General features: G+C 33.9%; 1 protein-coding gene across 2 annotated transcripts in view; it reads left to right on the forward strand.

Moving 5' to 3' along the window:
* The window catches only part of LOC118198612 (uncharacterized), a 161,205-nt gene that overhangs the window by 79,493 nt on the left and 64,486 nt on the right, over positions 1-17,226 (forward strand). The window contains exon 1 of one of the 2 annotated variants that reach the window (XM_035370340.2): positions 16,807-17,046. The exons of the other annotated variant lie outside the window; for it this stretch is intronic. Within the exon in view, the coding sequence (XP_035226231.1) occupies positions 17,029-17,046 (18 nt within the window). The 5' untranslated portion in view covers positions 16,807-17,028. Of the gene's footprint in view, positions 1-16,806; positions 17,047-17,226 lie in introns of those variants that run through there. 2 annotated transcript variants of the gene reach the window in all.

Consider the following 17,226-nt stretch of genomic DNA (forward strand, 5'->3'; position numbering starts at 1 on the left):
TTTCAGGAACATTTTAAAACTATTCTGATAATTCTTCCAAATATAAAACAAACAGACGGCTACATGGAGACACGAAAAAAATTAGCGATATGTTGAAAAAAAATTACAATAAATAAATAATCAATCACAAAATTAGCAAAGCAATAATTTTGTGCCTGTTCAGATTCAGTCAAAGTCTCAATCGATTTCGAGGGCAAGCAGGTGCAGGTCCCTCTTCATGAGAAGAAAAGAAATCTGCAAGCCTGGAAAGCAGCGGGCACAACGGTCGTATTTATACCCTACGGCAGTAAAGCGAATGAAAAGGTAACGCCATCTGTCGGCAAAAATGGCAAGGAAATTGAAAAATTACGTTAATAGAATTTTAAAAGCATTGTAGAATCATTAGGTTATTTTTTTACGCTAGAGACGTGCAAAACGTTCAATGCCCTGGCCGGAACTCAAACCAGGGACCTCTCGAATACGTGCCGAGCGGGCTGACCACTACACGACGAAGATATGCTGAGAAGGCGGGAGAAATATCTTATAGCATTAGGAAATTACTGGACTGGACTTAAAGTCATTGACTAAACAAAATAACACTATTAAACTAAAGAAGAGAAAATTAAACTAGATTAAACTAAAAAATATTTTTCACATTCAGATTTATCTTGTTTAGTTAATGATAGTAAATCTAATTCAGTGTTTCTTATCGCTTTTCAAATTCTATTAACTTAACTTTTTTAATTTCGTTTCTATTTTTGCCGAAAAATTATCCTGTCTTCTCGTTCGCTTTACTGCCGTAGGGTATCAATACGACCATTGCGCCCTCTGCTTTCAAGTCTTGCAGATTTCTTTGCTCCTGATGAAAAGAGACCTGTACCTGTTTGCCCTCGAAATCGATTGAGATCTTCACTACGACAAACACACGCTATTGCTTTGCTAATTTTATGTTTCACTTTGGCGTGTTTCGCTTCTGTTTTAATTCATCAGTCGCTTAAATGGAAAAACAAGATAATTTCTCTCAGCTGTGTTAATTAATTGTCCTGTTTATCGAACTCTCCTTTCTCGGGGTTTGCTGCAATTGCCTTAGGTACAAAATAAACAGAAGATGGAAATTAAAAAAATATTTAAAATGCGAAATATTTTTTAAATTCCAAATTCTTTCAATATGAATATCATAAAATAGTAACTAAAGGCCACCACACTGAAATTTATAAATATTTTCACTTCTAATCAGAAGAGAACGCAATTTTAAATTAGACAAAATTAGAATTTTGACTAATTCGAAATTCTAACTCTCTTCACACCATATTTTTCAGGAAAATTTGTGATTTTTAATAGCTTTTTCTCATTTTGCTTTAAATTGATTTTCATTTTCTACTGAAATTTCTCTTACATTTTTATGTTTCATATACCATTTGAAATCTGAGAATGTCAGTTAGTTAATTAAAGACATACTTATTATTTCATTTAATATTTAATTACCACTAGTATCATTTTGTTATCGAATGTAAGATAGAAATATAGTAATCGGAGAGATTTCTTTTTCTCGCCACAATGTCTTTTATAGTTAGCTATCACTGCTTCATTCTGTTTTTCCGACTAGAAAAATCTCTTATAATTAGCTTAATCAATTTACATTCAAATATCCCGTTTTATAATAGATTAAAGCAATGAACTCTGCTATAAACTAGGAGTATGAGATTTGATGTAACTGCGGAAGACATTTTTCAGGGGGGGAAGTTATTGAGATCACGTAATTAAAGATAACGGTTGAAAATGTTTAGAGTTTTCAGCTTAAATGAACCAAGATCACGCTCTCTGTGCAGCTAGTTAACATCCGGTTCCTTTCTTCTCCAAAAGTTTTTTAACGGCTTCCTGTTTTATATCAAGTGTAGTGTGACGAAGGGTCCAGAATCACCTGCTAGGTGCAACGAATAATCTTCGTGTCTCGCTAAGTCAACTAGATGAGAGCTAAATGTGAGATCTCTTGCAGAGCAGGGATCAAGTAAAAATTTACATTAATACCCGTTATTAAATCAAAACAACTTCGTACTCTATTAATTTCACTTCATTTCATTTTCATGAATTTTGAGCGTAGCTAGAGTTACTTTGACACCTAGCTTAAAACTAAGCCATCATACACATAATTGGATAAAATTTATGTAGCCATTATCCATCATTCTGCCATATAAAAAAACTACAACCAACAAGTTAGGATGTTGAAAAGAAAGCAAAATATATTCTTTTAGGATCTGTTTAATACATTGTTCATCCTAGAGACCCGTAGAGCCAGTTTCCCTTAGAAAGTCCTCCACGAAGGCATCCCTCCCTTTAGGCAGATAGCCCTCGTGTGCTTTGCCATTATTGAATAACCCAAAAAAACCAAAAACCCGTACACACCCGTAAAAGCGAACATGCTTTTAATGGATAACAGTGTAATCGCAGCATACGATTTTATCAGGAAGTTTTAAAATAAAGTTTTTTACATTTTATGAATCACATTTTTAATCTCACTTTTAGTACAGTGATATAGTTAGCTAAAAGTTGCAGCATATAATAGTATAACGCTTGAGTAACGATAACACAGCTTTTGGCTATAGCTTGAAAAATATACTCGACTTAGCAACTTAAATATTCCTGGTGAAATTTTTATTAAAATAATCAATATTATCTTACGTGAATATTGTTTTTCTTTTATTCTGTTCAGTTTTATGGAAACGAAATGGTATTTGAGCACATACCCAACAGGAATTACGATATCTATCAAGAATAAAAACAAAATGCCCTAGAGGCCAAGTTTAGGTACTCCCGAAACGCTCCATAAATAATACTTGCCTAAATTATATAGCGACTTGTTTTCTTAGCATCACAGATAAAAGAAACCTAGGTGCCAAACCCAAGCTAATTAAATATATATATTATGCTTCGTTAGAAATCGCATTAGAAAAACACTTACGCAAGGAATTCCACGGCTGCATTGTGTTTTAGTTTCATTTTACAATGTACTGAATGAAACTGATCATGTATAAATAATAAACTTACTAGCACTCGTCCGAAAGCAACGTTATCTTGTTGCACGTGCTTTCATAAAAAAGACCGTGTTTAAGATTTGTCTTTTCCAAACAAGAATGCGATTTGCATTACCTTTGTTCTACTACCAATTGGCAGAATTTTAATATATATGTATTAACATACGATGAACATAAATTTTCGACAAAATAGAATATTTCAAATAAAACTACCGATAGGAAGCAATAGGAACCAACCGATAGGAAGCATGATTCACATTTTTGTATGGCTCTGAAGTAATAAATGTAAAGCATGAAACTTTCTGATCCTTTAGCAGCCATTTGGTTAAATAATACTTTTATCTACTGTCATTATTTATAACTATTATTATTGAAATAATTTTCTGCTCTGATATTTTAGAAAGTACGCATTGGGGTAAATCCGAATATATTTTCAAAATTCTTTATTTTGCTTGCGACTAATCAAGTATATTAAATCTTTAGTGCAGAAACAATGTGTCTAAAATTGCTCCTAAAATTTTTCATAACTTGAGTTCTTTTGATTTTTAAAAAAATTTTAATTCTTAATTTTCAACACCAAATATGCTATCCTAGTTCTCAAAGCTCAGTGTATAGCAGCTTGTGACTGAGCATTGTTTGATTACGAACAGAGCGAAGACAGCATTTCTACGTTGAATCACAGATACATTGCCGCTGCTGGACAACTTCTGTGCATTCGCAAAGTGAAGTAGTTCTATAGTAGAAACTACAAGATTTTAACTCTGGAGATGGATCTGCGAGACCATTATTGTGATAGGTTATGGTGATTTGAACACGGCACAAAATGGCATCTACTTAAGAGGACATTCTAAAGGAAACTGGCTCGAATTCGCGTACATGGGAGAAAACAACAACGCAGCCAGTTGGTTCGGCTGGGCCGAATTGCAAGTATTCAGCAATCTAGGGAAGAGGGCATAGTGACAAAGATGGCTAGCGAAATATTGACAGAAAAACAGAATACAGTAATTGTCCATCCAGCATTTAATATTCCAAAATTCAATGTTTATTCTTTTCCCAGCTTAGGAATGTTTTGTAACATGTCATCAAAATCCTAACTTTTGACATCAGTAGTTCAATAGTTCAAAAACTGAGCCATATAATCAGGATTCTAAGGACCATCTGATGGACATAATTGTAATTTGCGTAATAAAATTTCTTAAAATAATCGTAATCTAAGTTTAATTAAACGTTGTAAAAATACCTGAAAGGCAATTTTTTAAAAGCTTACTGACTTACTGATCCCCTTACAGACTGGCTTACTGACTTCACTGTAACTGGCTTACTGACTGAAGCTGTGTTATCGTTATTGTTGCCTGGATTGTTGTCTTTGGATCGGAAACATAGCCTCACTCTGAATCTAGAAAATGAATTAAATCTGCAATAATAGTTACAGAATGTGATTTTTGGCATAATATTTTTATACCTAACTTCCCGTACATAATAACAGTATTTTTTAATTTTGAGTGTCGTCCACTCCAAATAAACATAATCCTGCTGCAGTATATAACTAGCTCAGATTTCTAATTCTTTAACTGTTGGAAGTTAACCTATCTTTTAGTATTCCTTAAGCGAAAACGCGGAATAGGATGTCACAAAACAAAAGAGCTTTATAAATCGCGGGAAACCAAAACAACGGAATGAACGGCGGAAAAAAAAAGCTGCCAACCAACCACACAAAGCAAACTTCCGAGAATGAATTTAATAATAAAAAAGTAGTACGTGACCAACTGACTTCTCCCGTTATTAAACGGTCCACTCTGCCATTCAGGGGAAAAAAAAATAAGTGAAATAATAAAAAGAAAAAGGGAGTCATCAGCCCTGTGCCGTTCGGTCTCTTCACTTCGTTGCCTAAGTACGTAGAGCCCGCAACTGGACCTTGAAAGAAGTTTCGGAGGGTTACCACATACTGGCAGTGAAACGCCCAATACGGGTAAAATGATTTCAACTTATTAACTTTACTAAATTATTGTACGATTAATCGAGGGTGCTACAAGATTTTATAAACAGAAATAGAAAGTATTTATTCGTGTTAGTATTTATTTCATTCTTTTTGAGGGGACTTCATAATTTGAAGACAGAAATATTTGCCATAATACGTTAAAAGTCTTCTCGGGGCAGGAAAAAATATCAGCAAGTAGCACGTGATTCTTTTCTTCTATACCGACACTTTTTTTTTCTTTTGAAACTCTTGGTTACACTAGAGCATTTGCTGTAAACACACTCTGATCCCCCATAAAAAACATTAAAAGTGGTACTATTCAGCTAAAAATGCTATTCAAATTTCTTTTATTATATAACAGGAAGAGAAAAGGACTCGCTGTTTTGTTTCGCAAATAACTGCAATCTCTTACTAATAAATAAGCTTTTTTCGTCTCCATTTGCCGCGAATTTCACAGTCCATCGACAATCTAGTTGATAAGATTAAACGGAGCTGGCATATTTCGCAAATAACTTCTGTTCCTGTGAAGACAGTCAAGCTCTTTGTCTTCCAGAGAAATAACTGCGAACTAAAAAAAAGTTTCAAAAAAACATTTTTATTAGAACTTTAACTTAGCAAATTATACAGCCCCTGTATCATAAAATAAGTCACCATTGCTTTCGGAATTTAAGCTAACATACAACTAAGTAATTTTAAAATAAGCAATTCCTACAATAAAGTCCTATTTTAAGTTTTGGTTTAAGTCTTGAAATCACACAAGGAAACATAGATAACTAAAGCCGATCCATGCAAATCTAAGAGCTGAGTGAGAGCTGACGAAAGTAGGTTTGTTTTACTTAATTACGGCGAAGCACTCGAGTGCTATCTGCCTAAGGGGTGGGCTTTCTAAGGGAAATTTCCTCATATACACGTTACGCATGGGGAAAACCACGGATACGCCCATGCAGCCAGCCCGTTCGCCGGGGGAGAAGTCGGTTTTCTTGGTTATTTGTTGAACATAGCGTCCATTGCGTTCTCTTACAGATATGTAACGTGGATGCGAATCAAGTTTTCCTTAGAAAGTCCTCCTCGAAGATATCTCTCCTCTTAGGCAGGAAGCCCTCGTGCGCTTCACCATAACTAATTAAAACAAAAGAAAATCTTCAAGCAAAGCTAACCGGTCAATAAAACCTTGAACAGTGTTGTCTTTACTAGCTTGTAAAAGTTAAATTTTCTGACTAAGGCATGTTTCCTTTCAATCCTGCAGTTAGTTGTCCGGTTATCTTCAAATTACAAATAAAACAGAAATTTTAGGCATTAACAGCTATTTCTTTTAAAAATTTGGTATTTCTTACCTGTCATTTCAATTAAAACCTAATTATTTATCGTTTTTAGTGAAGAAACAACATGTTAATAAAAGTAAGTTAAGACTCATTAATAATCATTTCAACTAGTTATTATTATCTGGAAGGGCACGTGGATTGATGAAAAATTATCCAGTCCTAAAATTATGTAGATACAGATTACATATTGTGTTACTCACGTATTAATTATTGCCATTCACAGCCATTTTATCGAATTTCTGTAAGAATATATGTACATGTAAGATAAAAAATATATAAATCAAAATTGTAATTTAAATTTGTAATAGCCCCTTAATTCTTCATTTTAGTTTGAATATTCCCCCTTCCTGTCCTAAAAATACCAACTGCTTAATGACTTTTTCTGGACTACGTTATTTCTAGATTAATCTACATAATATGACTTTTAATAACGTTGATAACGTAGCTAATTTGGAACTTAAAATTTCCACAACCGGAACTTTTAAGCTTCCACATAGGATACAATTACATACTTGCTTTCTGCACCTCTTGGCGTAGTTAAGATTGCTGCTTTTCTTCTTAGCGCAAAAATGTAAATATTTTGAATCAGGCATGATTAAAGTGAAAAGTGAATTGTGGCAGCAAATGGCAATTGAAATAAAAATAAATATTTAATCTGCCTCTTATGGTAAGTATTGTCGTTCATTATGTATCACCTTGTACGATATTAATATTTCTATCTTATTATATGCTATACATTGAACTAACACAGACACACACGCATTAGAAATACGTTGCCAAAACGAAGTTCAGAGAAGAAAAAAAATGCGATCGAATTTGTCTTTCTTAATTTTGTAATTAAACCTGCTTTTCAGTTTCACCGTCACTTCACTTGGTGTCTTATCTTTCCATCTTAAGAGTTTTATAATTGCGAAATGTTTCTAAAATTTATTTAGAGAAATGTAAGTTGTTAAGCTTTTTCAATGAGGAATAGTTAAATACAAAGGATCCTAAAGCGCGTTCATTGTGCATCAAATATAGTGGCAATGACACATTAAACTTCAAGTAACTACTTGTTATAAACTCTTTAAGAATTTAACCAGGTTTACTAAATTTTATTCAAACATTTGCTTTTCCTTGTTGCATTTTCTCTCGAATATTTTCATCAAATTTAATTATTACTTGATGCTAAAATTAAATGTATAATATACAGGTTTACACAGATTCGAATACGTTATATTTACCGACATTTGACTCAGCATGAAGGGTTTTCAAAGGAAAACTGGCTCGTATTCATTTTACACATAAGAAAAACCTCGAAAATACCCATGAAACTAACCCGTTCACCTTGAATCGAGCCCACGTCGAACTGCCAGTGTTCAGCGACTTTATAGCTCGGCTGCTGGTGGACATTTTAAAAACATATTTTAAATTTTTGCGCAACCGTTTTCTTGTGAATGTCCATGTAATTCACAATTATCGATGGGGATATTAAAATAATGTGACTGAATGTAATTGCATTCGACTTATTGAATTAAGCAAAGTAGGAAAGACAAACCACGAAAAAGAAGTGAGGTAGAACAACTCGCACCCATACAGCAAATTTCTGTTTTCCCCCCTGTCTTATCCTGCTGTACTATATTCCAGATTAGGTTCTATAGTAACCTATGCAAACGTATAATTTATCAGAACTACTACTACTACGTAACACTTAATTTAAGTCACTTACCAGTGGCTGAGTTTTAAAGACCCTTAGCGCTGGCAGAGCACACGACAGCTATCTCCTTAGGAAAAGGGAAACCTTCGTGGAGGACTCTCTAAGAGAAACAATCGGTATCCTTGTTACAACATGGGGGAAAAACTACGAAAATATCCATGCATCCAACCAATACGCTGGGAATTGATCCTAAATCAAACTACCAGTATTCAGTGACTATACAGCTCGGCCGCTGGTGGGCGACTCGTTCGTATTTACATAGGGAAAACCACGACACAAACATGCAGCCAGTTCTTTCGTCCATGATCGAACTTGTGTCGAACTTCCAGAATTCAACGGTCTTAACCGCTTCGCTTCTAGTGGGCCCTCCTTTTTCTGGTTATCGGAATTGATTAAGGCAATGCAAGCAAGAGCTAGCTGCCTAAGGGATGCTTCAGAGGAGAACTTCCAAGGAAAATTTTACGTTATTACGCTATGGAAAAAAATCATGAAAAACCCGTGCACGTGGCAGTGATCAGTGTCTTACCCACCTGGCGACTGGTGAATTTCATATCTTTAGATACCTCTAATAAATATATAAACACTGATAAATGTTTTCTCATGAACCTAACATGAGAAGTTCAATAGGTTGGTTTGCCACGGTTGTATCTGCCGTTCGCCGCAGGGACTTCCCGAAGCAAGGATTTAAATAATCTGGCAAATTTGGCGAGGTCTCTAATCATTGACAATGAGAATTGCAACCCTGTGTATGAGTATGAGTTTATGGAAGACAGTTGAGGTTTTTCGTCATCATCATCTTATCTCTGAGATCCTCTCACGCTTGATGTCCTTTAACACATGAGAGTCTTTCGGAAGGAAATCTTCAACTACAGTTACTTACACCGTTTTTCAAAACGTTTCCGATTCGCTATATTCAGGCGCAGGCTTTGATGGATCAGTTCTTAAATTCTTCTTGCGGTTCCTCCTTTGTTACGCTAGTATGACCATGGTTTTTATACGCTTGCCTATACTTTAACTGCGGATGTGTTATTTGTGTAAATATTGGAAACGAAAAAGTGTGATATTCCAAACAAAGGATGTACGAACTCTGTTAGCATTTCATACGTAATCTGAAAACGACTATTAATTATGTTTATTGAAAAACACTCCTTATTTTAAATCACTTCTCTTAAAGCATACACAGTATATAACGTTAACACGTGATACTTTAATAATGCGGAACTGGCTTAATAAAGCCAGTTTCGCTTTATTAAGTGTAAGAATAATAAAGCTTAACATTTTTAATAAGGCAATATAATGACAAGTTAAGGTCAGTACTAATTTAGCTAGCATCATAATTAATTAAACCGGTAAAAGACAGTATGCAAATAACATAGTACAACCCCTGAGAATTCAACTTCAGTTTTTATAATTAAAAATTGCCGATTGCGCGTTTCTTACTTCCCAGCGCTTCGTTTGATTTCTATTCCAACACTTCGGCGGAGTGCTTTTATTTCCAATTAGCCATTTAATACTGCCAGTTACAAATTAAGTTTTCGAACTTGAGATAACATTAGTTGCCAATTAAAAACGCTTAAGAGCTTTATCTACTTATCTTTCATATTAGAAAAGAGCTTATAATCACAGGAATCACAAGAATTCGATCACAATAATCACAATAAATTGTGCTCATAATCACAAGATGGCGAATCCTTTAAAAAGCTATTTTAATCGCACTTCCTTAATAATATCTTACTAGTATCATTCAAAGGCAATTTTATATATATTTCTTGATAATTCTATAACAAAAGATTTTACCATTTGTGCGATAAATAATATTGACAACAAAATTTCTAAATTTTCTTTTTCTGTGCACCAAAATAAAATTAATTACATCCAAAATGAAATCGAATGGCAATGATGAGATTTTATGTAAAAATTGAAATTGCAATCCCCTCTATATGTTTCTTTTTTTCAAGTTTTTTAACAATAATACGTTTTTCTGTTATTTTACTCTATTTTATGTTCAAAAATGAAATGTGGAATAAAAAAAGCCCATAGTTTTCAAAATTCGTTCCGAATCAATCAAGTTTTAATTTTGTATAAAAGTAAAGATTTTGTTTTATGAACTGGCAACATTTTTTTAGATTTTAATCTCAGAAATTTTTTTTCAAGTCTAAGAATATAGTTTTTTTATCTAAAAATATAAAAGATTTATTTGTATGGTTTTTCCTGTTTTTAATTTTTATATTAAAAAAAATTTAATGGCAAAACCTATTTTGAGATGTTAGGTTTTAATCAGAAGTTTTCAAATTGCAAATTTTGTAAAGTTACTTTTTTACTTCTACAGTAGACTTCATTTAATGTTTCTGTGGTTAATGTTATTAATCGGATATTATTAGAGAGTTGCCGAAGCCCCGCTCATTTGTATACCGAAATATAGAAAATACTTCGCTTATTGTGATCAACAGTTCAGTTAATATGATCAAAATAATATGCAATAACTTTTTTAACTGAAGTAAACTCGCCAGATGAGATTGAAATAGATTACAAATATTAGCAAATGACAGAAAAATGTCTCCAAGTAAGAGATTAAGTCACCAAACATCTTGGTTTCGGTTTTCATCAACCATTTAAAAGTAAACAAAAAAAAAAAAAAATGAAAAAAGAGAGAGAGAGAGAAAGAAAGAAAAAGAAGAAAGGGGAAAATAACCTTGAAAAAGAATAAAAAAAGCAGTCTTAGTTTGACGAATTTTTTGAATAGCTGTCGATTTTTTAAGGCGATCAGACACGGGTCTTTCCTTTTCACACGAAGGAGAAAGATGCTGCAAAACTGTTTTTTCCTTTGCCTAAGTCCTGAAAAAGATATACATCAAAGCAAATCTTAAAATTGCTTTCTCTGCCTAATTTTTAATTTTACATTGGCATGATTTCTTTCAATGAAGTATTATGATTAGGGGTTTAGTATTAAGATAAGAATACTACTCCAAGTGTTAAGATCAGGGGTTCAGCATCGGTCAGATATTTCGCAGAAATTTTCTGAGCAGTTCATAAATGAACTTTTACGTTATGGACATTGTAAAACAGTTCCTAAACAAATTTTTGACTTTTTCTAATTGAAATTCTGTGAATGCATCAATTTAATGTTTCTGGTTATATTTATATTAAAAAAGTTAAATTCCAGTGCTATTTTAATGGCATATTTTTCTTATCTCTTAATGTTATTATTCGATTAAGTTTATCAAAATCGCCGTGGTTGTTTTCTCATCAGTAAAAGTTACAAAATAGCTCTTAATCTGTAGTGCCCTCTAAGGTTATATTCAGAATTTTCTAGAATAGCACGAAAAGCAAAAGAGTTCAAGAGATAGATTACGAGTTTCATTACGAGTTTCAAACATTACGAGTTTCAAATATAATGCAGTTATATATGGTAACCGAACTGATGTAATTTTTCGTTCTAACGCTTGTTGTGATCTTACACAATATCCCACCCAGAAGAATAGAATAACTCCACCCCTTCCTGCTAGACGGGCGTTACAGCACTGCCTTACATTACATACTTAAAAATCATCTTTTAGTTGCAGGAAGGTATTGCCAATAAGATTGTTTTACTACCTTATTTGATCAGCTTGTTAACCGAGAGTATTTCAACAAATTATTAAAAGTTATTTTTGATGGCGGGGGTTGTAAATTGAGAAAGATTGGTTGAATCTTTAATATGCAGACTGCAATATTTTCAACTTAGTTCTGAACGTTTATTTAATATTAGAGGGCTGATAATGGATTTAAAATCTAGAAAGTAAAAAGACTTTCTTAAAAGAATTCCTAGGCTTTACTTGTTTTATTAGAGACTCGAGAAGGACAAAGCATCGATTAAAAGTTCTTACATTTAGAACAAAGAGAAAACTAATTCCTTTCATATATAATTATTTGCTCCTAATTTTAGAGACAGGTACAGGTAGAAGTAGGCAGGATACCAAAATTTCAGCATTGTTGCATACAGGTAATAGAATCAGGGGAGCTGTGGGCCACTGAAGCAGGCTTCTAGGCTTATTAGCCATTTTCTGGGTAGAATATGTTGGGTGTTTAACGTAGCATTTCTTAATAGCACAAAAATGAGTGTTGAGAATTGGGAATCAAAAGTTCATAGTAGTAAATTTTAGACGTTGACGTAGAGATGGTGGTTGCGAAGCAGCATGAGTCTGAGTAGAAGCTTGAGGGACGATATAGCAGAAGTATAGGTATAGTTCTGCCCCACTAGATGTACTGCTCCAATACAATTTTGAGGGAGATCACCCCGGGAGGGGCAGTTCGAGGATCTCCCACCCCTCTTTTTCTACCATCAACCTCTAGAGATGACTTTCGGATCACCCTTTATTTTGAGTGTTTTTGCCTCTAGACAGTATACGCTTACAAGCATTCATGCTTTCTCAGGGATTCGAACCTGCGGCTATCGGTACGGCAGTCAGCTTCACTAACCGCTTTATCGGCTGGACAGCTTAGTTTTGCATGCATTAAAATGTTAATTAAAATTCCATATTTAAAATTCTGGAGGATTACTTTAAACACAAAAGGCACTTAAACTAATTTAGCTTAAAGTAAAATGTCAAATCAGCAGTCACGTTTTATTGGTGCATCGTTCTAGTTTATGTCACTTATGGAGCAACTGAATTCATAAAGAATGTTCTTGGAGAAGTAAATCCATTATTGTTTGGGATAAACTGCTGGTAAGTTATCTATTTTATATAGAGGGAAAGCAAAACGGAATTACTCTTGAAATATGCTGTGCGCGAACTCATTTTATACGGATTTCTTTCAATAAGTATATCGGAAAATTATGTCAGTTGTGAATATATGTTTAAAATTTTCTTTTCATAAAAGTAGAGCATATAATACATGTAACATAAAAATTCGCGTTAATCAGTTGCTTTTGATATCTCTTAATGCAGCTAATCAACAACAGATTAATCATAATTAAATTTCAGAGAAGGGCAAGAAGCATACAAAAATTTGCAACTGCTTGTGATCCTAACTCTGACATAATTCATGGTCAAGTTATTATAATGGTGGTAATGGCGACTAAAATACTAAGGTGGAAATGAAAATTAGTTATTTAAACCAAAAATTTAGATGTCTCTTCGTTGTCTTAATCGTTACAAGCTCCGTATTGATAGGCCTGTGTTTGAATCCCGTAGAATCCCGTTTTCATTATGTAAAAAGTAACTGTTGTAAACGTATTGCTATTTATTTATAAATGAAATCAGGTTTCAAATCACAACAGAAAAGATTTGTGCTATTGAAAAGCACTTAAGCAAGAATATTCCAATGACGAGATAAGAATTCTTTTAATCGCGTCTGCATCTATGTTACACGCTGCATTTATTTTAAAGCATCTGATGACACTATATATTTTCAATAATCTAGTCGCTGGGCGTGATACCATTTTTTCCTGTCACTTTTATGTGGAATGTTTCGAACCTATATTTTTCATTTAGTTTGTTTCTTTATTACAATATTTATCTCATACCATTAAAAATATTACGAAGTCTTATAAAGAGTAAATACGAAGGAACATAAAAATTTTGAAAGCATGAATAATAATGGTAATACGCTACAGATTATGAGTAATTATCGTACACGAATTCACGCATCATACGATTTCCTAAAATTCATTTTGAGAAGTATTTCGACAATTCCCTTGGCTCTTTTCGTCTAAGCAGCCTTATCGGTATAATGGTTAGCAATAATGGCTGCCGCATCGTCCGATCCGAGTTCGAATCCCGGAGAAGGCGTGGTTGTTTGTAAGTGTATAGTGTTGGTGCAGCATGCGGGACACTTAATATCCACGGCCCCTCGAGGTTTTTAATGGTAGGGAAAGAGGGGAGAGAAATCTTCGGGATCCATCACCCGTGGTGATTTCCATGAAAAGCTGCACAGTCTAGCTGCACAGTTAGTGCGATGGGTTATACCTGCACGACCAATGGTGAAATTCTGGTATCCCGCCTGCTAGCTAACCGAGTTACGAATTACCGAATTTTGTCTTAATAAGGCTGTTATTTTCTTTTATTGTGGAACGATGGAAAAGTTTCTCTTACTATCAACGGGAAACAAAACTGTGTACAGAAGATTCAAAATGTATATATATAAACCTGAAAGGTTTAAATTTTAAATTACGTCCAAAGAGGCGTTTTATTTTAACGTTTTGTGTGTTACTTTTATTTATTAAATATCATGTTCTTTGCACTATAAACCATAAAATTCAGTTCAACAGCAATGTCGCAAAATAATTTTAAAATAAGCCTATCTTTAGAATTTCTGATACACAGTTCCGCGCGCTGGAGATAAAGTTTTTTTTTTTCTGGTAGAGTGATGCCATTGCTCGCTTTTAAATCGTTGAGTATGTTAAACGAAAATTCGATAAAGTTTTACAAAATATGAAATTTATAATAAAACAAATTCGAAATTCGGGCTTTCAGATGCCCATATTCGCAGTAGGATTACGTCATTCAAAATTGGATGGCTCTAGGTACCGTTGTTTTATCACAATGGGAGAAACATACATACATTTAGGCAGATTCTTCATTATTTAATTTCTTCAAGTATAATGCAGGACTCTAACATTTGGTGGCAAAAATTTGAAAAGCGATACTCCGCTTACAGTGATTCCACGCAAAATCGCAAAACGGAAACAAAGCCCCTTTGGTTTAAAAATGCTTGATATGAAATATGAGTGATATCAGATTATGTCATAATATTTCACAGTTATATTTTTCCACTAAAGTATCTAATTTAATTGTACGTAAACCAGAACATATAAACACTGCATAAGAAAAAAACAAAAGGTCCATGAGTAATTGCAACCGAATTTTTTGCGTGAGTTAAGTCAGCAATTTTTTTAACGGGTTTAACCGACTTTTACAAGCATAGTTTATCAATTTGAAACCGATTTGACTGATATTCTTACAGATTACACGATTTTAACATATTTTACGATAACCTATAAGCACGTTTCTTGTAACTGATTTTTTTAACTCAAGTTTGAACTTAGTGGCACTTTTAAAACATTACTTCTTTAATGCCTTTTAGTTTCTATATTTTAATTATTATTTTTCTGTTATTTACGATTATTTTAATTTTTTCTATTATTCTTAATTCTGATATAATTTACACAAATAAATGAACTTAGTCTCCAAATCTCAAAAATACAGATACTAAAAAAAACAGCATTTTCCCGTGTTGTTTTTTTCTGCCCATGTATGCTACTCCCGTTTCCTGCGTGTTTTAAACTGCCCTCTGATTAACCGTGATTTTGAGTTCACCGTAGACGTCATCCGCTATATTAACCCCAGTTAATCGAGAATTGACTGCATTCCAAAGCATTAACTCGCCTCCCTTTCCGTTTTTAGGATTAAAGGAGTCTGGTTATTGAAAATGGTAAAGCACTCCAGGGCTATCTGCCTAAGAATAGAGATGCCTCGATGGAGGAATTTTTAAGAGAAACTCGTTCATATTTACGTTACACGTAAGAAGGAATCGGCCATGCACCCATCGGGGTTTGCCTGGGTTCGAACCTCGTACAAACAACCAGCACTCGGCAGTCTTTAACCACTCTGTCACTGTTGGGGCTAGTCCTGAAGAAAATAAAACCAAGTCAGTTTGATCATTTCTAACGTAAAATTAGTGGCACTGGATTATTACTTTTCGCCTTTTCTTTTGCTTTTATTTCTCCCTTCTCTTTGCAATTTGGTTTATCAATCTACATATTTTTGAATGATAAAAACGTTACCCATTGTTAAAGAATTTCTTACGCCATCTTAGCATTTATAATGATTTTAAAGTTAGAAATAAGTTAGAAATATTTATTTGCCTAATATTGGGAAACTGAATACCTATTTTCTTAATGTGTATGTTTTGTATTACATGCTACAATCAAAGCACTCTCTGTCATTATTGATTATTTTTCTCTTTAAACGCTTGTTAATTTCCCCTTTTGAACTTTTTCACCTATTTTATGTTATTCGTATTCGAATTTTAAGCCTTCCAACCAACTTAGGTAATAACAGTGATGAGAAATTCGGTCTCTGAGGTAGCATGACTCCAAAAGCAATTATGATTTCCAAGACAAAGAATTAGTTGAAAAATTACTTACATATGTTTACAAATTAGAAAAGACCCAGGTTTTATTTCTCCGGTCGTTAATTACTTTGGTCATTATTTACTTTTCAGCTGCGTCTTTAGCTCACAAGAAATGTGAAAGATTTATATTATTTATCACATCAAATTCATCTTCGACAAAATAAATAATGTACTTTCTCTTTCGGAAAAGAAATCTGCTCGCTTAGAATCCTATTAATATTTAGTATTCGGAAAAAATAAGGAGATTCAATCGAGAATGCAGGGAGAGTTATAAATCTCTTTAAAAGCAAAAAGTGCTTTTGTTGGATAAACAAGCCCCTCGATATATGAATTGGAGCGAGCCTAATATAATAGCGATATTAACATGCAGTCATGATCCTTCTCCCAGGTACCACGTGTGTGCGTTTGGAGAGCACTTTTAGCAAAGCGGCCGCATCCTCGCAGGCTTTGAACACGCATATTCCCAAAAACCACCTGCCGAGCTGTGCGCTAACAGTCGTCCGAGCTCTCCAGAAGCCAACAGGTGAAAGTGAAGCTAGCGCGACCTGCCATCACTCGAGGAACCACCACACAATACATCCAATAATAATAAGAAAAAAGAACAAAAAGGGATTGAGTTCCGTTGAGCGATTGCGTGACGTCACGGAACCTTGAAGACCGCTTTTTAGTGTCAGGTAAGTCTCTGAGGCAGCAAACGCAGATTGGGTCTTGGTTCGAACAGTTCTCATTCCATCCCTCGCTTCACGTTCGTGGATGGAGAGATTAAGGGGAGAAATGGATTATATAGTAAGACTGTGGTGATGTACTGGGTGTGAATTTTGGATTTTCGTGAAGTTTTTCATGCGTAGGAAGAAACTGCATTAAAAGGAAAGGAAAATTTCGTGGATTATTCGGAGTGCGATTTGTATGGCTCCTTTAGATATGGTGAGAATTATAACTTTTTCCCCCTCCTTTAATTGAGAATGATTTTATGCGTTCACAAACTGTTTACGTTTCATGCTGTAATTCTGAAATTAAATGAATGGCTTATAATTCAGTTTAATTGAGTAACTTTTTTAAAAAAAGATTTTACTTTATTAGAATTATTTTTTATGATTTAAAATT

This window comes from Stegodyphus dumicola, chromosome X2 (assembly GCF_044657685.1).
Source record: "Stegodyphus dumicola isolate Sdum_Otavi_A_Nest chromosome X2, ASM4465768v1".
Lineage (NCBI taxonomy): Eukaryota > Metazoa > Arthropoda > Arachnida > Araneae > Eresidae > Stegodyphus > Stegodyphus dumicola.